Source organism: Phocoena sinus, chromosome 20 (assembly GCF_008692025.1).
Source record: "Phocoena sinus isolate mPhoSin1 chromosome 20, mPhoSin1.pri, whole genome shotgun sequence".
NCBI lineage: Eukaryota > Metazoa > Chordata > Mammalia > Artiodactyla > Phocoenidae > Phocoena > Phocoena sinus.
The window spans coordinates 12,546,586-12,569,924 of NC_045782.1; the positions used below are offsets into that span (position 1 = coordinate 12,546,586).

Here is a 23,339-nt window from a genome sequence, read left to right on the forward strand (position 1 = left end):
AGCTGGTTGGGGGAGGGTTCTGGCTCTAGCAGAGTCAGTGAACAATTTGCACCATCTGTAGAGACGCGCTGACCCTGCACCCAGGCCGCCTTGTGGGGGTCAGGTGGCAGGCTGAAAAGAAACCAAGAGTTCTCCACCTTCTATGTGTGGTCTCACCACACTTTCTCCCTGGGGCAGGGCATGAAAGGATGACCAAGAGAATATTGTACAGTGTGACACCTGGATCGGCTGAGCCAAGAGCCTGGGGTCACGAGGTGGGGAGAAGACAGCTAGGTAGACAAGAGACCACTTCTCCGAGGGATGATTTTGCGGGGGAAGGTCCGGTGAGAGGCTGAGTAAAGACCTGCCTGGGTTAACCGGGCCTGGGCAGTGGACCCTGCCTGCGGCCCCCTGGGTGACACTACACCCCCACCTCTCTCTTCCTCCACGAATGACGTTTGGGACACTTACTGTGCTCGTGCCTGTGGCCAGGGTAAATGATCCGGAACACGTAGTCGGTGGCCCGCCCCGAGCCCACGTCCTCCACGTCCACGGACCGCATGCTGCTGCGCTTCCGTAGCCTGGGGAACACCTTCCCCTGCGGGGAGAGGGGTGGGTGGTCAGCCTGCCCAGGGCGGGGTCCAATCCACGGCCCCCCCCGCGCCCCCTCCCCACCCCGCTAGGCTGCTCCTAAGAGCTCCGTGTGGGGAAAGGACGGGAGGCCAGCAGGTGGGCGGAGAACCCACCCCACACACCCCCTCACCCAGAGCCTCCCAAGCCCCGAGGTACCTTCCCCTGCTGGGTCCAGAGTGGGGGCTCCAGCTGTCCTCGAGGCAGAAGCCCGTTCTCCAGGCAGGACAGGAAGGACAGCAGGTGGCCCCCCTGCGGGAAGTGCAGTGGTGGCCTCTGGATGCCATCCTGGCTCACCAGCACGAGGGTGCCGCCGTTCTCTGGGGGGTGAATGTGGGCCAGTGAGGCTGGGTAGGAGGACAGTGGGGTGGGAGCGTGGGGACGGAAGGAGGGGGACAGGAAGTCCGTGCACGGCGCAGGCTCCCTCCCCTCACCCCCGTGCCCAGGACAGGGGAGGCTCACTTTGCTGGTGGCAGTGGATGCAGACAATCTGACTGAAGGGCACAACAAGGGCGTAGTCCCAGTAAACGCTGGAAAGGAACCAGTTTGGTGTCGCTGTGTCCCAAGACCTGCCATCCCACCTTCCTCATCTCCCGGCCCCGACACCCGTGAGACTACCCGGAATAGTAGTATTCAGGGTACTACTATTAGTACCCTGACCGTAGCCGAGAATGTGACCTCGGCCAGCCACCTTGTCCCTCTGGGCCCCACGCTGTCCTCATGGCACAGAGCCTGGCAGTCTCAGCTGCCCAGAGCTTGGCTCAGGCAAACCTCTACGTGCCCAGGCCCGGCTCAGTCCTAGAGAGCTCGGGAACCTGTCCAGGCTGCCTCCCCCTGCAATTCTTGGCATCGGATAAGGAGTGAGGCCTGCCCCCTGGAGCAGGCTGGGTCTCGCCATCCCCCGCCCGGGAGCGAGGCTCCTTGGAGGAAGTCCCACAGCCCCCACCTCTTTTCCAGCTCGGAATCCCCCAGAGTCCCGTTCATGAGCTGGTTGGGGGTCCACTTCAGAGTCAGGCTGCCTGCAGACTGGTGCAGGGAGAGGTAGCCAGGGACAGCCTCCACGTCCCCCTTCTGCAGGGAGCAGAGACACCAGAAGATGGAGAAGATGAGGGCCTGAGAGGCTCCTGGGGATGGCCTACGGAAAAGGAGCTCCAGGTGCGTGCAGGGAGGCCAGGCCAGGCCAGTCACAGGATCCTGGACTGGGGGCCAGGAGGAAGTAGGGGGCATCACGTGCTACACGCAGATGTGGGCGCCTCCTTCCCCTGGCTGGCCTGGGGCCACTGGCACTGTCCTGTCAGCCTCCTGGATGCCAGGCGTGTCCGGGCCAGCCATACCCAAGCTGGGCGTTCACCCTGCCTGCTGGCTGACATTCCTACTCCCGGACGGCCTGGTTCTCAGCTGGCCAGAGCAGATGCCATTCCTGGCTCCTGCCAGCTCAAGGCTGGGCGTGAGGCTATGAAACAGTGAAGTAGCGGGTGGGGCCCTTCTCCCCCTTCTCTCTAGTCAAGCCCCTGGGAAAAGGCATGAATGTGGCTGGAGGTCTTGGTGCCTCTGGAAAAGGGAGAGGAGGGCCGGGCGTTAGGCTCTCCTACCGGCTGTACCAGCACGTTGTTTTTGCCGTAGAGCAGCCGTGTCCTCGAGTTCTGGTGCAGGGATTCCACGTACTCACGGGCGCAGGCAGCTAGCCTGTCCTCCGATGCGCTGCCACTTGAGTGCCGCTTCCGGATCTGCGCACAAAGTCACGGCTCTGCCCTCAGCCCCCGGAAGTCAGCCGTGGGGGTCAGCCCTAGGCCTCCCTGCAGACCCTCTCTAGCTGACCCCAAGGGTCCTTCCTGTCCCCAGTTTGCTCTCAGCCACGGACCAGCTCTGTGCTCCTGGCATTTATGTGAGCGCCAGTGTGGGGAAAAGGCTCTCCTGGGGTGGCCACTACCCTGGGCATCTCCGAGGCCCAGCCTATATCTGCCAGGAGCACACAGCCCAGCTGCTCCTCCCCAAAGGCCCAGGGGCATATCCTGGGTGAGCACAGGGTGAGGAAGAGTGACACCTACTCCTAGGGCTGGGCGCTTCGCAGGGGAGTCCTGGCGATTTGGGGGACCCCGGATACGGTGCCTCTGGACCAGCTCATCAGCCGAGGGGTCGGTCCAGTAGTGATCGGCTGTCTTGAGCTTGGTGTACTCCAAGGCACAGGGTCCCACTGTGGAGACAGGGACAGCCAGCTCAGGGGTGCCCCCTCAGCGCTTGCCCTGGAGCCCCCACTGGCCCAGCACAGGCCTGTCTGCTACTAGGCTTACCTAGAAGAGAGGCCAAGATGGGGCCAAACACAGGGTCTGCCAGTAACGCCTCCTTCTCGTAGTACTTGCTGCCAGGGGAGAGACAGACAGGGTGACCACTGGGGGTCCAGAACTCATTCCATGGCCGTCAAGCTCACCAAGGAGATACATCCCCACAAGGATCAAATTCATGTCAGTTACCAAGAAGAAATGAGTCCACAAGGACAGAGCTTTGTGGGGTGCCTGGTGTGGTCTCTGCTTTCGGGATGCTACGGGGGGATGGCACAGGCCTAGGGACTGTGGTGGGCAGTCCAGCACAGGGAGGGGTGGGCTCAGGGAGGGGCAGTCACCTGCAGTTCTCCACCAGGTACTGCACGACCCTGTCCAGCACTTTCTCGATGAGCGCTGTGCGCGCCCATATGTGTTTCAAGGCCGGCAGGCTGAGGGCTGGGGCCTTCCCACTGGCAGAGCCCTGTCTCTGCTGGGTCTCCTGGTTGCCCGCCAAGGGTTTCCTGCAAAGAGGGGGTGGGCTTCAGGAGTGGGAGGGCTTGGGGGTAAGCCTCATCGCAGACTGGTGGCACTGGGAGCGGAGTTTGGAGCTGCAAGACAAGAACCCAGAGGACTGATTGGGATGGGGGGTTGGAGGTGGTGGACAGGACCTTGTGCCTGAAAGGGCCACCCCCCACCCCCACCCTTAGGCTGGCCCGTCATCCGAGAGGTGAGGCCCTGCAAGAAACAGCAAATGGAAAGAGCAGAAGGGAGGCATGGGAGGGGCTGGTTCAGGGCTTACCTGCCCTCTACTTGCTGCTGCAGCTCCTGCACCTTGTGGCAAACCTCCCCAGCCACTGGGCACGCCTTCCCCACCTTGGTGAACAGGGCTGCCATCTTGTCACTGCGCAGGAAGCCGGCGGCACGGCGCCTCAGCTGATGCAGGAGGCAAGCCTCCACCGCACCTGGGCCACAAAGGGAGCAGCAGCTGAGCCTGGGCGAGAGCGGGAGAGAGAGAAACGCTCCCCTCCCCCGTACCTATGGAGAGCAGAGAGGCGAGGGCAGGCCCTGGCTCTGCTAAGACTAGGGGGTGAGGTTCGGGCTTAAGACAGGCCACGGAGACATACCCTGACCTCTCTCCAAAACGCTCCCGCGGGCCCCACCCCGCTCCTGCCCAGGGTGGACCTGCGGGGGCTTTGCTGTGCCACACCGTCCCTGTCCCTCTCTCTCATCTGGTATGTATGTGCCTCCTGTATGCAGCACCGCCCTGAGGCTCTGAGGACAAAGCTGCCAGTGCCAGTTGGCATGGGTGGCTCCACCCCCTGCCCATGAGGGCAAGCACGGACAGCTCCTACAGGACAGGGGATGTGGGGAGCACACAGCCTGGCAGCCCTCCTGTAGAGCAGAGATGATGTGGTTGCTAAGGAACGAGGCTCTGGAGAAGGAGCTGAAATATTGAGGAAGCCACTGCGGAGACCGGACCTGACAGCAGCCCTGAATTATTGACGAGCCCTGCAGCCGACAGCCAGGGATTTCTACTTCCCATGCAGGGAGGGCTTCCCTTCATTCATTCATGTTTTTAGGGGCTGGGCCTACACTCTCTGTCTGGATTCTGCTTTCAGCAGACAGGCCCCATAGGAAGGAAAGAAGGGCTTGGTGGGGGAGGGTGGGGAGCTGCCCTGGGCACATACAGATTCTAAAAAACTTAGTGTGCAGGTGTGGGGGAAGGAGGGGCTTGGCCATTATTGAGGACAAGCTGATTGTTTTCCAGCTGAGGAGGGAAAGGCCCAGAAAGGGGAAGAGAGCTGATTCGAAGTCACAGAGTGGCAGAGCTGGGCGTAGACACAGGGCCCCAAACACTGGCTCAGCCCCTTTCACCTCCTCCAGGTGTGTTGGGGGTGGGGGCCCACAGGTGGGAGGAGGCCTCCCCTCACTTCACAGGTACTCTTTTGACAGGGATTGTGCTGGAGGTGGAGAGTCAGAACAGGGTCTGACGCGTGGTGCCACTCGCTACTTCTGGAAAACATGGGTAAGTGACTTAATGCTCTGAGCCTGTTTTATCATCTGTGAAATGGGGGAGACTTCTTAGGACTGGTGTGAATTGTTACACGAGATGAAGTATGTAAAGCCCTCATGCCGGAGGCCCTTGATGCAAGTCGGTTCCTGACTCCTAACCTCTTTTTGTCGAGATCCTGTTCTATGGCTAACCTGTAAGGGCTGGGTTTTTGCAAGTCCTCTCATGGGAAGAGAGAGGCGAGGACACACTAGAGGGAGAATCACAGGCTGCCCCAGAGGTGGGTGGAGGTGTCATTCTCTTAGGAACAGGGGAACTGAGGCCCCATCAAGCTTACTGTGACTAGTGTTGTTAGAATATGAAACCTGGGGACTTCCCTGGTGGCCCAGTGGTTAAGGTTCTGTGCTTCCACTGCAGGGGGCATGGGTTCGATCGTTGGTCGGGGAACTAAGATCCCACAGGCCACAGAGTGTAGCCAAAAAAAAAAAAAGAAACCTGGACTTAGGAAATAATCACTGAAAACAGAGGCTCTCACCTGTTTTCTGCCTTCATTGTTACTGACAGACAGTCACTGATGACCTATATAAGAGTTTTGTTTGGCTTTCTCTTGTACTGAGGTCAAGAAGTTAGAGAGAGTCCCTGGGGCCAATGTGGAAGCTGGCCAGTTCACTGAGAGCATCCCAGGGAAGGGGAAACAAGACAGGACCCCCTCCCTCTCCTGGGAGCTCAGGCCTCGGAGGACTTTATTTCACAAGTTGCAGCCTTTCCTTCATGGCATGTTCGTATATCGATGAGCACATGCGTACGCAGACAGATGTATCCACAGGTATCATGTGCGTATGGGACATGTGGGGGAATCTTTGCTTAAGTGTCCACATATTCCCCTCCATGGCTGTCCCCTTGGTCCCTGGAGGTCCTGCGTGGCCCTGAGGCACATAGGTGAGTGACCTTTTTGTCACAGTCTCTTGGTCCTGGGGCTGCTGCCGCTACAAGTCCACAGCTGGAAGAAGGGGGTGACTATTTCCTGGGGTGGCACTCCCCGATCAGAGTGGGAGAAAACCAGCACTGAACAAGGCCAGGGCAGCAGCAGGTGGCCCCAGTCCTGCAGAGAATCATGGGCCTTGGTGACGTGACTAATTGCCGGGATAATGAGTCATTAGCTTTCCTACCTTCCCCAGGCGACTGCCCATGTAGCCAGGCTGGGGAGCCTGGGGATGCAGGCGGCAGCTTGGCCTCACCCAGCCTGCCAGGAAGACTGTGAGCACAGGCCTCAGGGTTCTCTGGGGTGGGTGGAGGCATTCCTCAGCAATTACTGCAACTAGGGAATATTGAGAGAAGACCAAACAACACACCCAGTGCCCCCGCTCACCCCATGGCCCCTAAGTTCCTTCTGTGAAACCCGGGCAAGGTGCCAGGTGACGTCTGCAGAGGGAAAAATCTTTCTCAACTCTCTATGTTCCAAGCAAAGTAAATGACCCTCTATGCCAGGTATTCCGAAGCTGGTTCCATGGGCTCCTTGGCCAGTTAGTTGTTCAAACTATACTAGTCCTTCCGCATTCCCACAGGGCTGTCCCCCACAGGGAAGGAGCACGTCACTGTGTGCAGTGTGTAGGCAAAATAATAATATAATAACACTGATAATATATAATTGAGAATTACTCTCCTAAGAGGGTTTGTTGATAGGCTTCTAGACCTTCGAGACCCCCTAAAACTGCACACAGAATCACTGGTCTGTTTCTGCATGCTTAGGTGAATGTTTTTATTCTGGATAAAGGATCCTTGGCTTTTAGTTTCTAAAAGGGGTATCTGATCCCAGAAAGTTTTAAAACCCTGCTCTAAGACTTTTGAGTTGAGAGGAACCACAGACACTTCCACTGATCGACACTTACAGATATGCAAGTACAGAGATCCCCCTGGCCTCTCCCCACATACAGAGAACACCACACTCAGAACTGCAGTTGTAGAGCTATCAGCAATAATGCCCGACTCTCCAGCTGTCTGTGCTCCCCAGGAGGCCCTCTCACAGACCAACAAGCACCCTTCTCCAGGGAGAAGGTCACACAGAGGCCCCTGGAGGAGACGCCCATCACAGCCAAAGCACCAAGTCAGCCGAAATCATCCCCCTTCTAACTGAGCTGTCTGGGCCCTGGTCCCCAGCCGTGACGTGAAGGTTTCAGGAGCCCCTGTCTCAGGGTTCCCAGCACCACCCGCAGCCACTCTGGTTGCCCCAAAAGAGGGGAGAGACAGCCCTGACATCATTCGGATCCCTTCACATAGGAAAAACACGTACTAATTGATAAAAATCAACACTGTTTTTGGTCACTAGTTGGGATGGGAAGGTTTGGGTGAATGAACTAACTGAAGCAGAGAAACAGACATGACTCAACAAGCATGATCCTCTCACTCCCCACCTCGGACTTCCAGTGGCCTTTGGAGCTATGGTACCGGATGAGCCCAGGGTACCCTTTCTACTCTGTCATCCTATCCAACTGACAGCAAGGCTCAGGGAACTGCAACTCGGAGTGGGCAGGAGTGGAAATAGTTTTAACTTTAGCACCCTGCTGTGGACATCCCACCCTGACAAGGTCTGGCACCATCATCCCAAGGAAAAGCAGTGAACTACAGCCCAGACAAGCCCTGGGACTGTCCCTCACCAGTCTCTGACATGCCCCTAAAGTCTATTAAGATACGGGGCTCAACAAATGCTACATGGATTGGAGACCACGAGTGCTAATGGAATCTTATAGGGCCCCTCACGCAAACTCCTTACTTACTGATTTAACCATTCCAAGGAGTCCAATTTAGAACAGAGGAGACATCAGTAGATAGAGAGGGAAGGGACTTGGGAAGTTACTGAATGTTCTCAGAACTTGCTGGATTGGCAAGACCCCCTACGGTGGCAATGTGGCACTATTAACATTGCGAATAACCTCTGACCTAGTAACCCCTCTTGTGAGAATCTAGCTTACAGACAGAATCAAGCTTACTTAGTTACCATAGCAGAAGACTGGAAACTATCCCCTTGTCCATCAATAGAGGACAGATTAATACGGCACATTCATACAGTATAATATTATACCACTCTGAAAAAGAATGAGAATAATCTCCAGGAACTAATAACGGAAAGGTCTCCAAAAGCAAGATGGAGAGCAGTTTGACTGCATGATACCTTTTGATTACAAAAAGGGTGGGGTAAACAAAGAATAGAATTAAAAAAAACAAAATCAGGACAAAAAACTTGGAAGGATGCACAAGAAGGAAGAGTGGTAGTATTACTGGTGTGGAAACTGGTAGGTGGAGGGGAAGTGGGTGAATGGGGGCAGGGAAAGGAGTGAGACTTTTCACTGTGTACCTTTTGTATAGTTTTGATATTTGAGCCAGGTTACCGATTCAAAATAATAACAATAATTCCATCATGAAAGGATGCTAGAGATTCTCTCCAACCTGGAGGTGAATTGAAAGTCATGAAACTCAGCAAGGCTGGGTCTGTCCATGGGCACCCACCCCATCACCAGCTCCCACAGCAAACAGGGTCTGCAGATTAGCTTGGTTCCCCCTCCCACAGGATGATCTGGGCTCTGCTTAGGGTAGCCACTGGTGATCTGAGCTGCGTAGGGACCGGAGAAACAATTCAGTGGACTGGGACAAGCTTAGGTGTCTCAGGAGCCCACGAGAATGGACTAAAGCCATGGCTGCCAGGAAACGCAGCAGTGGTTGAGAAGGGTCCTCAGTCAGCCCAGCGGGCCTCAGAAACAACCCCCGGCTCTCACACGCATATCCACATTGAAACGGTGTTCAGCGGCCAAGGGGCCTGGACAAGCCCAGCCTGGAAATAGGGGGACCCACTGAATGGCCTTCAGAGAACTAGGTCAGTTGGCTGAGGTAGAGGGACACAGCACCCAGTTAGCACAGCCTGACATGAAGGCTGGGCCCAAGGCTCTGAGCCAGGAGGGGTTGATAATGGGAGGAGCACGTGTGTCCTGCGTCCCCTGCTCCCCACCTCTGCCAGCTGCCATCTGTGCAACAGGCGAGTTCAGCTTCCAGGTGAGCAAAGCGCTGGCTGGAGCAGCTAGCCACAAGTGGCTTGTTTTGGTCCTGGAGTTTTGGGGGACATTACTCAGAACAGAATTTTTAAAAGCCTTGGATGGTGAAACCAAGATTTCCAGGAGAGGAGCGGCCTCCCTGGAGATAAAGGAATGGGTAGGATGGGCGGCCTTATTTTAAGTAGGAACTTCCTCAACTGCCCATGGAGGGAGTCAACATTTCACTTGTAGCGGATGAAGTGAGGGGAGGAAAGAGGCGAGGCCAGGCATCCTACGTCTCTCCCCTCCCCACTTCCCCGGCCAGCTATTTCCACCAGGGATTTGTGACGGCTGCCTCCACGCGGAACGAGCATTTCTATGGTAACAAGGGTACATTTTTCCTTCCGCCTGCACTGGTGATGCTGGCGGTTTGCTTCAGCTTTGAGCGGGGCGGGCGGGCGGGGGGCACTCAGCCTTGTTCAAAGCCCTGAAACAAGAACGCAACTCTCCCACCCAGACTTTCACTGGGAGGAGAAAGCACTGCCCTGATACTCTGGAACCAAGCAAGTGAGAGAAATGAAGTTCATACCACACATACCCATCTTCCTTGCCCTGCTGGGGATGCAGGGCAGAGTCTGCATGTGCTCACACTGGCTTGCCAGGGAACCAGGCCACTGCCAGCCTCACCCAGCTCGACAAGAGACCCGCCGTCTCCCAGAGTATCTCTGGACATCATGAGTCCGCTGTTTGGTGATCCAAGCGACGCCTCCAACTTCTCCTCAAGGCCCCACACCTCCAGGCTCCACTCCTGGGTAGGCCTCACAGGGGGACCCATCCCTGGGCAACGCAGGCTTTAGAGTCAGACAGGTGTGGGTTCAAACCCTGGTTCCTTTCCTTACTAGCTTTTTGACTTTGTGCAGACCACTAAGTCTCTCTGAGCTTCACCTGCAGGGAGGGAAAGGAACAGGTCCCACCTCAAGGGGTGCTGAGTGACTAAAGGCAACAGCCTGTGCAGAGGGGCACAGGGCTCTTTGTAGCACCCGGAACATGGAAGGTGATGGATGAGCATTAGTGCCTTTCCTTCCTGCGCTGTGTCCGTCCCCTGCCCTCCCTCTGGTACCTACAGGTGCTTTGGCTGTGATCCCCTCTAAGGCCACCCCTCCCACCTGCGCATTGGATTTCAGCCCCTTTCACCTCTCAAGGACATCACTCCAGCAAACTGGTCCCTTCTCTTTCCTGTATCGTTAATTTTTTCCTATTAGATACTTTCCATTTGTACATAACTGTTCTGTAATTTCTCCAATTAAAAAACACCACACCACCACCTCCCTTGGCCCTACATCCCCCATTTAGGTGTTAAACCATTTAGTTGCTTCCCTGCACATAAAATTTCTCAATAAAAAAAATTTCTCAAAAAGTTGTGTATGTGCCACGCAGCTAGATATTGTGATGACTGTTGTGACAGGTCATCCGGAGCTGCCTCCCTGAAGAAGGGCTAGGTCTTGATCTCAAGGGAAAGACTCTAGGTGCCCTTCCTCGGGCCTGTCTCCATAGAGGGCCCCCTTGGCAGCCTGAGAAGGCAGGACAGGGAGGGGAGGGAGGACGTGTGCTGTGGTCACCAGAGCTCTCCCCACCCCGCTCTAGACAGGCATGGCTGTGGCTCCATCAAGGTCAAGGATTTCCCATGGGCAGTGACTTATAGGGAGAGGGATCACGTAGAGCTTTTCTGTTGGGACAGGAGAGCTGCAAACGCTCGTTTTTCTTACAAAACCAGCCTTCAGGGGCTTCCCTGGTGGCGCAGTGGTTGAGAGTCCGCCTGCTGATGCAGGGGACACGGGTTCGTGCCCCGGTCTGTGAAGATCCCACGTGCCGCGGAGCGGCTGGGCCCATGAGCCATGGCCGCTGAGCCTGCGCGTCCGGAGCCTGTGCCCCGCAATGGGAGAGGCCCCAATAGTGAGAGGCCCGCATACCGGTAAAAAAAAAAAAAAAAAAAAAACCAGCCTTCATAGCTTGCCTCAGCGGTTATGGTCAGCACTGAGGACTCAGGACTTTGGCCTTCCCTGTAGAAGCTCCCTCATGGTGGGGGCCCAGTGTCCTGGGTTTCTACTCTTCCTCCTCATTTTGGATTTCACCATGACTGGCCACCGCATGACTGACCATCCTACTGTCTGGCAGCCAGGTGATGACTGGCCTGGTGTGGGCCGGTGAAGGGCTGGGTTTGCATCCGTCTCTTCTGTGTTCTCTCTCTAGAACTACCCAGGTCCCCCACCCGGACCCTGTCGTTGGTTTAAAAGACCAAGGATGGGAAGGGAAGACAGCAGCCTCAGCAACAGGAGGTCCTTCCTGACTCCAGCTGGGGGTCCAGGATCAGGGAGGACCCTTCAGCAACATCTGCTCCCTTTCCCTGTTCTCCCCGCTGCCCCTGGGCACAGGTTCTAGGCTGTGAAGCCTCCACCACTAACAGATGTCTGTACATGGACTTGGGGACAGAGGCTGGGCCAGCTCGGGGGTGGGACTATCTCTATGTGTTGGATTAAACGCAAAATTAAATTATGAAAATTCAGTGACTAGCGTTTAATGCTGATCTATTCCTATAAAGTATTCTAGGACTTCCCTGGCGTGGCGGTCCAGTGGTTAGGACTCCACGCTTCCACTGCAGGGGGCATGGGTTTGACCCCTAGTGGGGGAATAAGATCCCGCATGCCACGTGGCATGGCCTTAAAAATAATAATAATAAAATATTCTATATTTATGTGACTCCAGACCCAACCCTCCAGTATCCAACATCCAGTGCCAACACCCAGAAGGTGGGGCAGATTTCCATACTTATTTGTCTGTTTGGCAGGCTTACGTGTCCAGAATCCTGTTGAAGGTTTAAGGATGCATTCAATACATACTTTTTGAAATAAAAAATACCCTATAAAAAAAAAGCGGCATACACTTGCTATCTCTATCTCTTCCTCCACCCATCCTCTCCTCCTCCTCTTCCTTCTTTTTAAAAAAACCATTTCATTTTGGAAAATTCCAATCATATACAAAAGTAAAGAGAATGATGTAATGAACCCCCAAGTACACAACACAAGCCATGATCAAGGAAGGACCAATCTTGTTTTAGTTATACCACCTCCAACCACTTTCCCCCTTATCCCTAGATCATTTTGAAGCAAATTTTACATATCATATATTTTTGTCCGTAAATATTTTAGTGTGTATCTCTGAAAGATGACTCTTTTAAAAACATGTACCTAATACCTGCACTGCACCGAAAAAATCAATAATAATTTCTTAATATTTTCAAATTCCTTGACTGGGTTCCCAGAGTTCAAACTGTTCTGATTGTCCAGATGCTCACAACTCTCAGAAACACGGATTCCTAAATGGAATCCTGGAGAAGGTTCTAGGAGGCTTTATGGGGAAGGTTAAAAGATCACTTTCAAGAACAAAGTAGAACGTCACTGGTGGTGATGACATTTACTGAGCACCTACTGCATACCTGGCTCCATGCTGTCTGCTCTACCCGCATCACTCTTTTAATCCTCACATCAACCTTATTCCGTAGGTTCAGAGTTGCTGAATAAGTGGCCATGGTCACACACTTGGTGACATGGTCAGTCTGTGAACGCAGGTCAGGCCTGCCGGACTCCAAAGTCTCTGCTACAGACCATCACCACGTGCCCTCAGCCATGCCCCAAGACAGGGCGAGGGGAGCCAGTCTCCCAGAGGGCCTTTCTTCCTACTGGATCATTACCACATGGAAAGTGGAAGCCAGTTATGCTGAGAATGAGCTGTTCATTCAGTGTGGGTGGGAAGAAGAGAGAAGGAATCCCTTTCACTGAAGAGAGACAGAGTAAGAACTGGCTGGTGCCTGAATCTCAGGAAGTGCTGAAATACCTCTGGCTGCAGTACCCCAGGTGGGACGCACCCTCCCGTCACACCTGCTTCTCTCCCAGCTCATTAGCATCTCCTTGCCATTCCCCGGAGGAGCTTGCTGCGGCTGAACTTCCCGGCTAATGAAAGCTGCTTAGCAACAGGCAGCGAGTTAATAAAGCCCTGGTGTTGTTCCCAGCTCCACAGACTCCACCCCCGTCTCCCATTACAGCTCATCCTCAGTCTGAAGCAACCCTCAGGTGGACGGATCAGCGCGGGGAGGGCAGGGAACCTAAGGACTGAGGGGCAGGGCTGGTCTGGGTCCCGCCCCCAGTGCCTGTGGCTAGAAAAAGGAGATGTTTACAAGTCTAAGAACCTGCTCTGCCAGGCCGGGAACCTCTCTGTGGGCCTCCTAAAGCCCTTCTACCCACCAGTGGTTAAAATCCAACCTCAGCGCCCAATTAGAATGGAACAAACAGAGACACTGTGGAGGGAGATGCTCCCCTCTGAGCCAAAGGGGAGGGGAGGCACCGTGCTCCTCGGTTAAGGCCTAAACTACCCCAGACCCCTTGATGGGAAGAGTAACTGGGCACTCTATGCGCAGTCATATTGCTATTACAAATGTGGAGTTCAAAGGTGAAACTTAGGGCAGTCTGCTGTTTAACCCTGACCTTGAGTTGCCCACAAGCAAAATTTAAGAGCACCTTGCCCTCTGGGGGTTGGGGTGGCAGGAGATAAGCAGCCTACGCCCGGGGCGTTCAGGAAGCCACAGAAAAACAGGAAGCATTCATTTCATTCAGCAGCACAAAGTTTCAGAGGCCATATTATGGAGCAAAACGCAAACTTGACATGACTTTTTTTTTCATTTTGCGGTACGCGGGCCTCTCACTGTTGTGGCCTCTCCCGTTGTGGAGCACAGGCTCCGGACGCGCAGGCTCAGCGGCCATGGCTCACGGGCCCAGCCACTCGGCGGCATGTGGGATCTTCCCGGACCAGGGCACGAACCCGTGTCCCCTGCATCGGCAGGCGGACTCTCAACCACTGCGCCACCAGGGAAGCCCTGACATGACTTTTCAAGATGAAGACGAGATATCCAAGAACCTTTTCCCAACAGTGGGGTTTGGGCCTATTCTCCAGTGCACGGGTACAGTCACACAGGTCCTGGCAGCTGGCAGGGGGTGCCTCAGAGCAGCAATGCAGCCTTGCTCTGTGGTAGGAGAACAGCACACATAGAACCCCTCCCTGCCAGCTAGGTTTGCCAGCAAGGCCTCCTCACAAGGTTCCTACTGCTGGGGCCTGACCGGCTTCTAGACAGACAGGTTTAGGAACAAGAACAGCAAACACAACACACGCACGTTTCTCATCAGTCCTGGGAGTGTCACTCCTCCCCTTGAGGAACAGGAACTTTCCTGGGTTTGCCCAGGGCCAGGTCTTGACCCAGGGATTCTTCAGTTTCATTTCTAAGGCTCTCCAGAAAGGTTCTGTTTCCGGTTCAAATGTCTGTATTCTAAGGAAGCTCAGGGAAGCTCATCTTGCTCAGGCCCTGCACTCTTCGGTCATCCCCTAGCCACCCTCTGCGATGAACAGAGGGGCCAAGGCAGGGCAGAGGGGCCCAGGACCCCAGCCCTCCACAAAGCTCTAGTAAAAGGGGTCACTCACTGCACAGTTAATCCAGTCTCCACAGCCTTCACTCTGTTCCCTTTCTCTCAGCACTCTCTCTGCTCTCCCACTTCCCCAAGAACAAAGCTGAATCCTGGATGTGGCTGGGACAACTGCAAGACCCAGGGTAAGACTGGGACCACTTCAGACTAAAAATGCACTTCTGAGCATTTTTCCAGGGGGTGAAGGAGCCTGGTATTTCAGAATCTCCAAAAAGCCAGAAGAGTGGAGTTTTCCATCAGTACATGTCTATTCTCTCTGCCTCCCCCTAGGAATCCCTGATTATGATTTCACTGTGTGATGCAGGCAGGAAAAACGGTTGATGATCACTGCTTTTTTTGGCCACATTGGGTGGCACGCGGGATCTTAGTTACAGTACCAGAGATCAAACCTGCGCCCCCTGCAGTGGAAGTGCGGAGCCCTAACCACTGGACCGCCACGGAAGTCTCGATAATCACTGCTTTAAACCAACCTTATTTGGAGCCCGAACCGAGATCCCCCTCACCACTGAACACCATTTTCAACAAAGTATAAAGATTCCTTTTCCCGTGGGTCTCAGATGCCCCGGCTTGACCTAGCTTTGTACTATCGGGAGCCCCTCCTGCTAGCATTCCCTTCCGTGACTGTGCACTAAGCCCAAAGCAGAGGCAGCAAACTGGCAGAGGCTTGCAGATGCCTTTTGTTTAGCCCACACCATTTTTTTTTTAAATGGGAATTAGTTATCAGCATTTAAAAATTGGTTCATTTCATGTAAAAACCCAGACTTCCGGCTTCTCTTAAAATAAAACAAGGGCCATAGCAAGCCAGGGCCAGTATTCCTTCAGAAGCTAAGTGGTGGCTGCCCCCTTCAAACATGGCAAGTGCTACCCATTTCACCCCAGTCCCCACCATTGCCTGCTGTCCCACACCCGGACTTTTCTTGTTCGACCCTGTGGGCATTTAAGTTTGCACTTTGACCTAAGGCACCTCCCGAAATCCAGCAGGACAGGGCTCCTCTTGCTTTGGGGCTGATCTTAGAACCCTGGAGACCTGGGTCTATTTCATAGACCCTTGTTCTAGTTCCGTGACTGAAACTGGCTGAAAGTAGAAGAATCATTCCTTTTGAAGGTGCTATCCCTGCCTGCTGGAAAGAGCCATGGGCTTCAAGGCAAGAGGCAAAAATGAAAGGCCTACTGCTTCCTGGGGGCCCCTGGACTCATCAGAGGAGAGCTGACAGTTTCTCCTCACCCTAATGGACCTGATGGTGGGACGCCAACAGCTTTTTCCCCTGCCTCTCTTCCCCCATTTACCTACGGCCGCCCACATGTGGCACCCAGGCACAAGCTGTCTGTGCTATTTTATTCTGTTTTCTGTGTTTGCTGTGTGTGCTCTGGACGAAGCCTAGCACCATGCCATGACTAATTGGCCACCAGTAGAGCCCTTCTGGTGACAATGACAGACACTGGCTGACGTCAGGGGAACACAGCACAGGTGGAAGGGAGTAGGGTTCTAGTACTCGTCAAAGTCACCTATGCTTTTCCCCAGCAGGGCTTCTGCCCGAGAAAAGTAGGATCAGACTACTCCTGCAAACCTGAGAATCGTTATATCATCTCAAAGAACCAGGGAAACTTACCCGAAAGGGAGATAGTAGGACCTCAAATCCTGCAAACCTAGCTTCAGGCTTAACATCCAAAAGAGGAGAAAACACAGACATTTTTCTCATCTCTTACAACGCTAGGAACCTTTACATGTATCATCTCAATACCCACAAAAATTCCTTAAGTTGGGAATCACCACCGTGTTTTTAGAGGAGCAAACTGTGACAGAAGTTAAGAAACTTGTCCAAAACAACTTGAGAAGTAAGCAGAGCACCAGGGTTTGTCTGAACCCTCAGTCTGTCACTCGGGCTCTGCTCACAGGCTGCCTCTCCCCAGTCGCCCTCCCATATTTCTTTTTTTTTTTTCCGTAGCTGTTGCCACACCTGTTATTGAAGGATATATTCACGTGTACATTTGTTTTCTGTCTCTCTGCCCACAGAATGTAATCCTCCGGGGCGGAGACGCTGTCCATCTTGCCACTGCTGTTTCCCTACCTGGAGAACAGTATCTGGAATCTGGGGGACCTTCAGTGTTTGCTGCTGGACTGATGGGAGGGGCAGCTCTATCGGCCTCACCATGCTACTGTCAAAAGTGTTCCTTCCCGTATCTCCTCCTTTCATTCCTTCACCTCAGAAATGCACAACCTCCCTTCAATGAACACCAATCTCAGAGGCCAAGGAAAACAACATAAAGGTGGCAAATGGGGGACTTCCCTGGTGGTCCAGTGGTAAAGACTCCGCCTTCCAAAGCAGGGGGCGTGGGTTCGATCCCTGGTCAGGGAACTAAGATCCCGAATGCCGCGGAGCGACTAAGCCCGCGCGCCACCAACTACAGAGCCCACGCGCCCTGGAGCCTGCGCAGCACACCTAGAGAAGAGAAAACCCACACGCCACGACTAGAGAGAAGCCCACGTGCTGCAACAAAAGATACTGCATGCCGCAACTAAGACCTGGCACAGCCAAAAATAAATTAAAAAAAAAAAAAAAAAAGATGGCAAACAGAAGGTCAAATTCCTGGAAATCCAAGAAGATTCAGTTGTGTGTAGGGACAGGCTTGCTCCTACAAAAGCAAAAGTGTTCACACTGAGGCAGAAGCGTTGGTTTATTACAGACTTTCTCCTTTCTAAGGTGGGAAGGCTTGCTTGGCTATCCCTCCTTTACACTCATGTTGTTTTGCACGCAATCGAGTGCTTGGATAGCTGGGATGCTGGAGCAACACAGGTGGGATTAATTAGAAAATAGATGTGGGGCTTCCCTGGTGGTGCAGTGGTTGAGAGTCCGCCTGCCGATTCAGGGGACGCGGGTTCATGCCCCGGTCCAGGAGGATCCCACATGCCGCGGAGCGGCTGGGCCCGTGAGCCATGGCCACTGGGCCTGTGCGTCCTCCGCAACGGGAGAGGACAGAACAGTGAGAGGCCCACGTACAGCAAAAAAAAAAAAAAAGAAAATAGATGTGGCACAGAAAGCATCCAAAAGCACAGACCCTTCCCCAAAGTTAATGTAAAGATAAACCAGAGCAGTGGTTCCCAAACCCAACTACCTAGGACAATGGCCCTTAAAGTGTGGTCTCTGGACCAGCAGTATCAGCATCATCTGTGAACTTGTTAGAAATGCAAATTCCTGGGACTGCCCCAGACAGACTAGAGTCAGAAACTCCAGGGTTGGGACCCAGGAATCTGTTTTAACAAGTCCTACAGGTGACTCTGATGCATGCTAAAATTTGAGCACTACTGTCCTTGGGAACTAGACACATAGAGTCGATTCTTGGGCCCTGGGGATCCTGATTCAGTAGGTCTGGGATGGGACCCAGAGACCCCTTTCATAAGCTTCTGAGTTGATTCTGACTTGCAGCCAGATTTGAGAGCTACTAAACCTGAGGACTCATCTTTCCCTGGCCCCAAGATAGTGTCCTCAGTTCTTTTTTTTTTTTTTTTTTTTTTGCGGTACGCGGGCCTCTCACTGCCGTGGCCTCTCCCGTGGCGGAGCACAGGCTCCGGACGCGCAGGCTCAGCGGCCGTGGCTCACGGGCCCAGCCGCTCCGCGGCACGTGGGATCTTCCCGGACCGGGGCGCGAACCCGTGTCCCCTGCATTGGCAGGCGGACTCTCAACCACTGCGCCACCGGGGAAGCCCGTGTCCTCAGTTCTTAAACGCCTCTCCCATTGTCCCCCGGTCGCTCACTCACCACACAGAGTAAGGATGTGGCTGCTATCTTCATGCACAAACTTCCTGGTGACAGCCTCCTCCATGATTTGCTTCACCTGTGAATAAATGGGCAGCATCGTTATTGATTGATTGATTAATTGAGTGACCAAAGGCCTGTGAGCAAGTAAACGGCTTGGCTCTGCCCCCCTGGTCTGGGTTCAGACACCTGCAGAGTAGATGATAGGAAAGGGAGGGGTGAGGAAGCAAAGTTTCTTCTGTACAGATAGCACCAACATCTTGGAAAGGCAACCGGGAAAAAAAGATGCTATAAACCCACCAATCAATCAGTACAGATGTTCCAACCCAGGAGGAAGTGCCCTGCTATAGAGAACAGGGGTGGGATGCTATTTGCACATCTGAACTTAGCTGCAGAAGGGCCTGTGGGCAGACACACTGTCCTTTAGGGACAAACTGTTTCAGTACAGGCTCCAGATAAACAACCTGACCTTCCTTTTCTCCCTTCTCTGCGGGTAGGGGTACACGTCCGTCTAGGCCTCAGGGACACTCCCCACATGCTCACAAGCCCAGTCTTCTTTCTGTCTAGGTAAAGCCCTATGTTTGGGTTCCTACCTGGATGTAAAAGCTTCTGAATGCCTTGTAAGGTAAGCGGTCACAGCCTTCTTTAGAAAGCACTTAAAAAAAAAAAAAAAAACTTTAAAATTGATGTACAGGGACTTCCCTGGTGGCACAGCAGTTGGGAATCCGCCTGCCAGTGTGGGGGACACGGGTTCGGGCCCTGGTCCGGGAGGATCCCACATGCCGCGGCGCAACTGGGCTCGGGCGCCACAACTGCTGAGCCTGCGCTCTAGGGCCTGTGAGCCACAGCTGCTGAGGCCCGCGCGCCTGGAGCCCGCGCTCCGCAGCGGTGGGGGGGCCACTGCAGTGAGAGGCCTGCACACGGCGGCGGGGGGCAGCCCCCGCTTGCCGCAACTAGAGAACCCCCACACCCAGCAGCAGAGACCCAACGCAGCCAAAAATAATTAATTAATTAATTTTTAAAAATTGATGTACAAATTGAAAAGGGTATATATCATAATTACACAGCTTGAAGAATTTTCACAAATTGAACACACCTATGAAACCAGCATCAGATCAAGAAACAAAACGTGACCAGCACCCTAAAGTACCCCCAGACTCTGCCATGTTTCCTTCTAGTCACTACTTCCCTCAAAGGTACCCCCTATCCTGACTTCTAACATCATAGAGCACTTTTGCCGGGTTTTGTACTTTTTATAGATGGAATGGCTCACTGTGTAGTTTTTGTGACTGGGTTTCTTTTGCTCCTTGGTGTGACTGTGAGATCTGTTCATGTTGTATATGGATGTGCATTGTTCATTCTCCGTTGTGTGAACAACTCCCAGTTGACTGGCATTCGGGTAGCTTCCAATTTGGGGCTATTATGGGTAGTGCTGCTGTGAACATTCTAGACATGTCTTTGTGTGAACACGGGTGCTCATTTCTTTGGATTTATATTTTTAGGCAAGGAATTTCTGACGAGTATATTCTGTATTATTAGATTTTGCCAAGTTGCTCTCCAAAGTGGTTGTATCAATTTACACTCCCAGCAGGAGTATATGAGGTTCTAGTTGCTCCCAACACTTAAAACCATGCACTTTTGATGCCTTGGGGGAACCTGCCAGGAGACAAATACTAATACTGAAGATTAGAGGGATGGAGTACCTCAATCCCAACATTAAACCTTACAGACATAGTAAGCTCTGGGAGAGCTAGTCTTTGCCATTCTTTGGACAATGTCCTGTGTCCAGTGTCCTGATGCTGCCCTTGCTCCCCAGACCCTCACTTTGGTTTGGAGGGTGGTAGAGCTTCTGAAGTCTGGGGAGGAGGGAGGAAGGACCCGGAGTCTCCTCCCTGCTGCAAAGTGCTCATGGTTAGCGGTTAGGTAAAGGTGGATCGGATCGATTCTGCACTCTATTTTTTTTTTAACATCTTTATTGGAGTATAATTGCTTTACAGTGGTGTTAGTTTCTGCTTTATACCCAAGTGAATCAGCTATACATATACATATATCCCCACATGTCCTCCCTCTTGCGTCTCCCCCCCACCCCTCTAGGTGGTCACAAAGCACCAAGCTGATCTCCCTGTGCTATGCAGCTGCTTCCCACTAGCTATCTACTTTACATTTGGTAGTGTATATATATCCATGCCACTCTCTCACTTCGTCCCCCCCCCCCATATCCTCAAGTCCATTCTCTACCTCTGCGTCTTTATTCCTGTCCTGCCCCTAGGTTCTTCAGAACCTTTTTTTTTTTTTAGATTCCATATATATATATGTTAGCATACGGTATTTGTTTTTCTCTCTCTGACTTACTTCACTCTGTATGACAGACTCTAGGTCCATCCACCCCACTACAAATAACTCAATTTCGTTTCTTTTTATGGCTGAGTAATACTCCATTGTATGTATGTGCCACATCTTCTTTATCCATTCATCTGTCAGTGGACACTTAGGTTGCTTCCATGTCCTGGCTATTGTAAATAGAGCCTGCACTCTAAACTATTAAAACCTTCCTAGATTACTTCCCAAGGGGTTTTGCATTAAACAGAGCATAATGTCACAGCTCAAAGACCTGCAGGCATCTGAAGCAGGCTGTTGGGGCAGATTTTTGGATTACGAGGACCTATAGATACCCTGGGAATTCCCTGGCGGTCCAGTGCTTAGGACTCGGCGCTTTCACTGCTGGGGCCCAGGTTTAATCCCTGACGGGGGAACTAAGATCCCACAAGCTGTGCAGCACAGCCAAAAAAAAAAGAATTATACTAAAAGTCCTTTATGAAAGGCCAGACTTGCCTACAATTACCCGCACTGTCCCTACTTGTAGGACAAGAAAGGATTTTATTTCTCTTGAAATCAAGCACTGAAGGGGGAAGGGAACTAAGAGTTCAGAGCGGGTCAACCTCTGTCAGGTAATACACATAGCTGTGGCATATTCTGGACATTTCTTACATTTATTTAAGAATCATTCTGGGGGCTTCCCTGGTGGCACAGTGGTTGAGAGTCCGCCTGCCGATGCAGGGGACACGGGTTCGTGCCCCGGTCCGGGAAGATCCCATATGCTGCGGAGCGGCTGCACCCGTGAGCCATGGCCACAGAGCCTGCAGGCTCCGCAACGGGAGAGGCCACAATAGTGAGAGGCCCGCGTAACGCAAAAAAAAAAAAAAAGAATCATTCTGGGAGTAGTACAGACAGCCTTCTAAATACTGCCTTCCCCCAAATCTTTCCCATCATCCCTGAACAACCCCAAATTTGGAACAGAACAACAATCCTAGCACATGTGCCCATAGTTTGGGTATGGCTACATTTTTGTTCTCGTTTATACTGTTCATATAAGTCTCTGTCACTAGACTATTTGTTTCCTGAGGATAATTACTGAGGTTTGAGATTTGTTTTTTCCTTGGGGAGACCAGAGTTGGGGCTTAAATTCTAATTTGATGTACTCCTGGCCTAAAAAACCTCTCACTTGGCCACTTCACAGCAAAGGCACAATAGAGTTTCTCACACACAGCTGGAAAAGGTGATGGCTTCAACTACTTCTTTGCCAACAGAAGGGAAGGAAACAAAAGTTAGGACACAATAGCCAGGCCATAATTAATGCGGGAGAACGATCTAGAGCCTTCCAGGATTTTATAAGAACCCAGAGTCTTCTCCAGTCCTGAAACTCTAGGAAAGGGTAAAGGAACCAATATGGTAAACTTTTATATATGAGGTGAATATCACTATCCTTATTTTAGAGATGAAGAAATTGAGACTCAGAGAGGTTAAGTAACTTATTCAAGGTCACAAAGACCTGGTCCAGACTATCCCAAAGTTTATGCATTCCCATCAGACTTTGCAGTCTCCAAGATCAGCAGATTTATTTACCAAATAGTCATTGAGTGCCTATGCGGATACAGAGTTCTGGACAAAACGGATGGGTGTCCTGCCCTCATCGAGTTTACACATCTGGCAGACAAAGAGGTAGGTTGGGAGGAGTTCGTGGCTCCATCCAGAGGCCTAATCCATTCTAATCCACTCTGTGGGTTTGAACTTTCCAGCTCTCATTTGCGGGTGAGTCATACGGACATCCCCCACCATCACCACCATGAAATTGAAATGGCTTTTAGGGCAGGGTCAAAATAAAGGACATTAGTACAGAGAAGGACTTTTTCTCTTTCTGACGTGGGCGGGGGTACTCCTCAAAAGAGGAAAATAATCTTGAGTCTTAAAAACCATTCTCAAAACACCCCCTGGCCTCTGGGTAGGGAGGTGGGCGTGGAGTGAGAAGCAGTGAGGTGTGCGGCGAACCCTCCTGCAGCCGAGACTCGGTTCCCAGAAAGATAACTGAATGGGGTGTAGGGCAAACCGGAGCTAAACCCCCAAGTCACCCGTTTAGCGCTCTAGGAGGCCTGCGAGGGGCCCCGCCCCCTCCTCAGGCGGCGCAGGCAATGAATGGGCAGCTCGGGTTCTCCAGAAATTGCCGCCACCCCTCCCCCGACCTCGGTCTCCCAGAGCTGCTGCCTTCACAGGGCGGGGAGCTGCGGGATCGCGGAGCAAACTAACCCTGAAGCGCCGGCCTAGCCCCTGGGGCCGAGGAGAGCTGCCCCCTGATCCGGGAGTGGGGCGGGAACCGCAAACCAGTCCAGGACCCCGCCCCCGCCCAAGGCCAGCGAGCGCCCGCGCCCCGGAATGGGCGCAGATCTTTCTGTCCCTTGGGCCTTGCGGACAGGGACGCGAGCCCCCGGGGGTCCGTACCCCGACTTTACCTCCTTTTTCACGTTCCACAGCAGTTTCTCTTTGACTGCGTCCTCCGCGCTGCCCATCGTGCGGCGGCTGACGGGAAGGTGGTGCCCAGCGGCCGCCTAAGCCCCCCACGCGCCCTCGCTGCCTCCGCGCCTCTCAGCTCAGCGCCCCAAGCGCCAGGAGGAGACCCCGCCCGCCGCGCTCCCCGCCCGCCGCCGCCGCAGCCACTGCCCGGTGCTGGGCTCTGCAGCCATCTTCCGAGCCCCGCACCGACGTCAGGAGGCTGGCCCGGCCCCTTCCCACAGCCGGGGGCGGGGGGGTGATGCGCTCAGCCACTGGAGGGGGGGGTCGGGAGGGGGGGCACCGTGCCCGGGCGCGCGCCACGGTGGCCG

At 53.4% G+C, this 23,339-nt stretch overlaps 1 protein-coding gene across 1 annotated transcript in view; it reads right to left on the reverse strand.

Annotated features, from left to right (window-relative positions):
* The window catches only part of SGSM2 (small G protein signaling modulator 2), a 37,642-nt gene extending 14,434 nt beyond the window's left edge, over positions 1-23,208 (reverse strand). The window contains 11 exon segments of the mRNA XM_032615678.1: positions 451-577; positions 769-929; positions 1,072-1,139; positions 1,556-1,680; positions 2,202-2,336; positions 2,658-2,803; positions 2,901-2,968; positions 3,230-3,391; positions 3,670-3,832; positions 18,190-18,265; positions 22,971-23,208. Coding sequence (XP_032471569.1) covers positions 451-577; positions 769-929; positions 1,072-1,139; positions 1,556-1,680; positions 2,202-2,336; positions 2,658-2,803; positions 2,901-2,968; positions 3,230-3,391; positions 3,670-3,832; positions 18,190-18,265; positions 22,971-23,027 — 1,288 coding nt within the window. The 5' untranslated portion in view covers positions 23,028-23,208.
* Between the last annotated feature and the right edge of the window lie 131 nt (positions 23,209-23,339).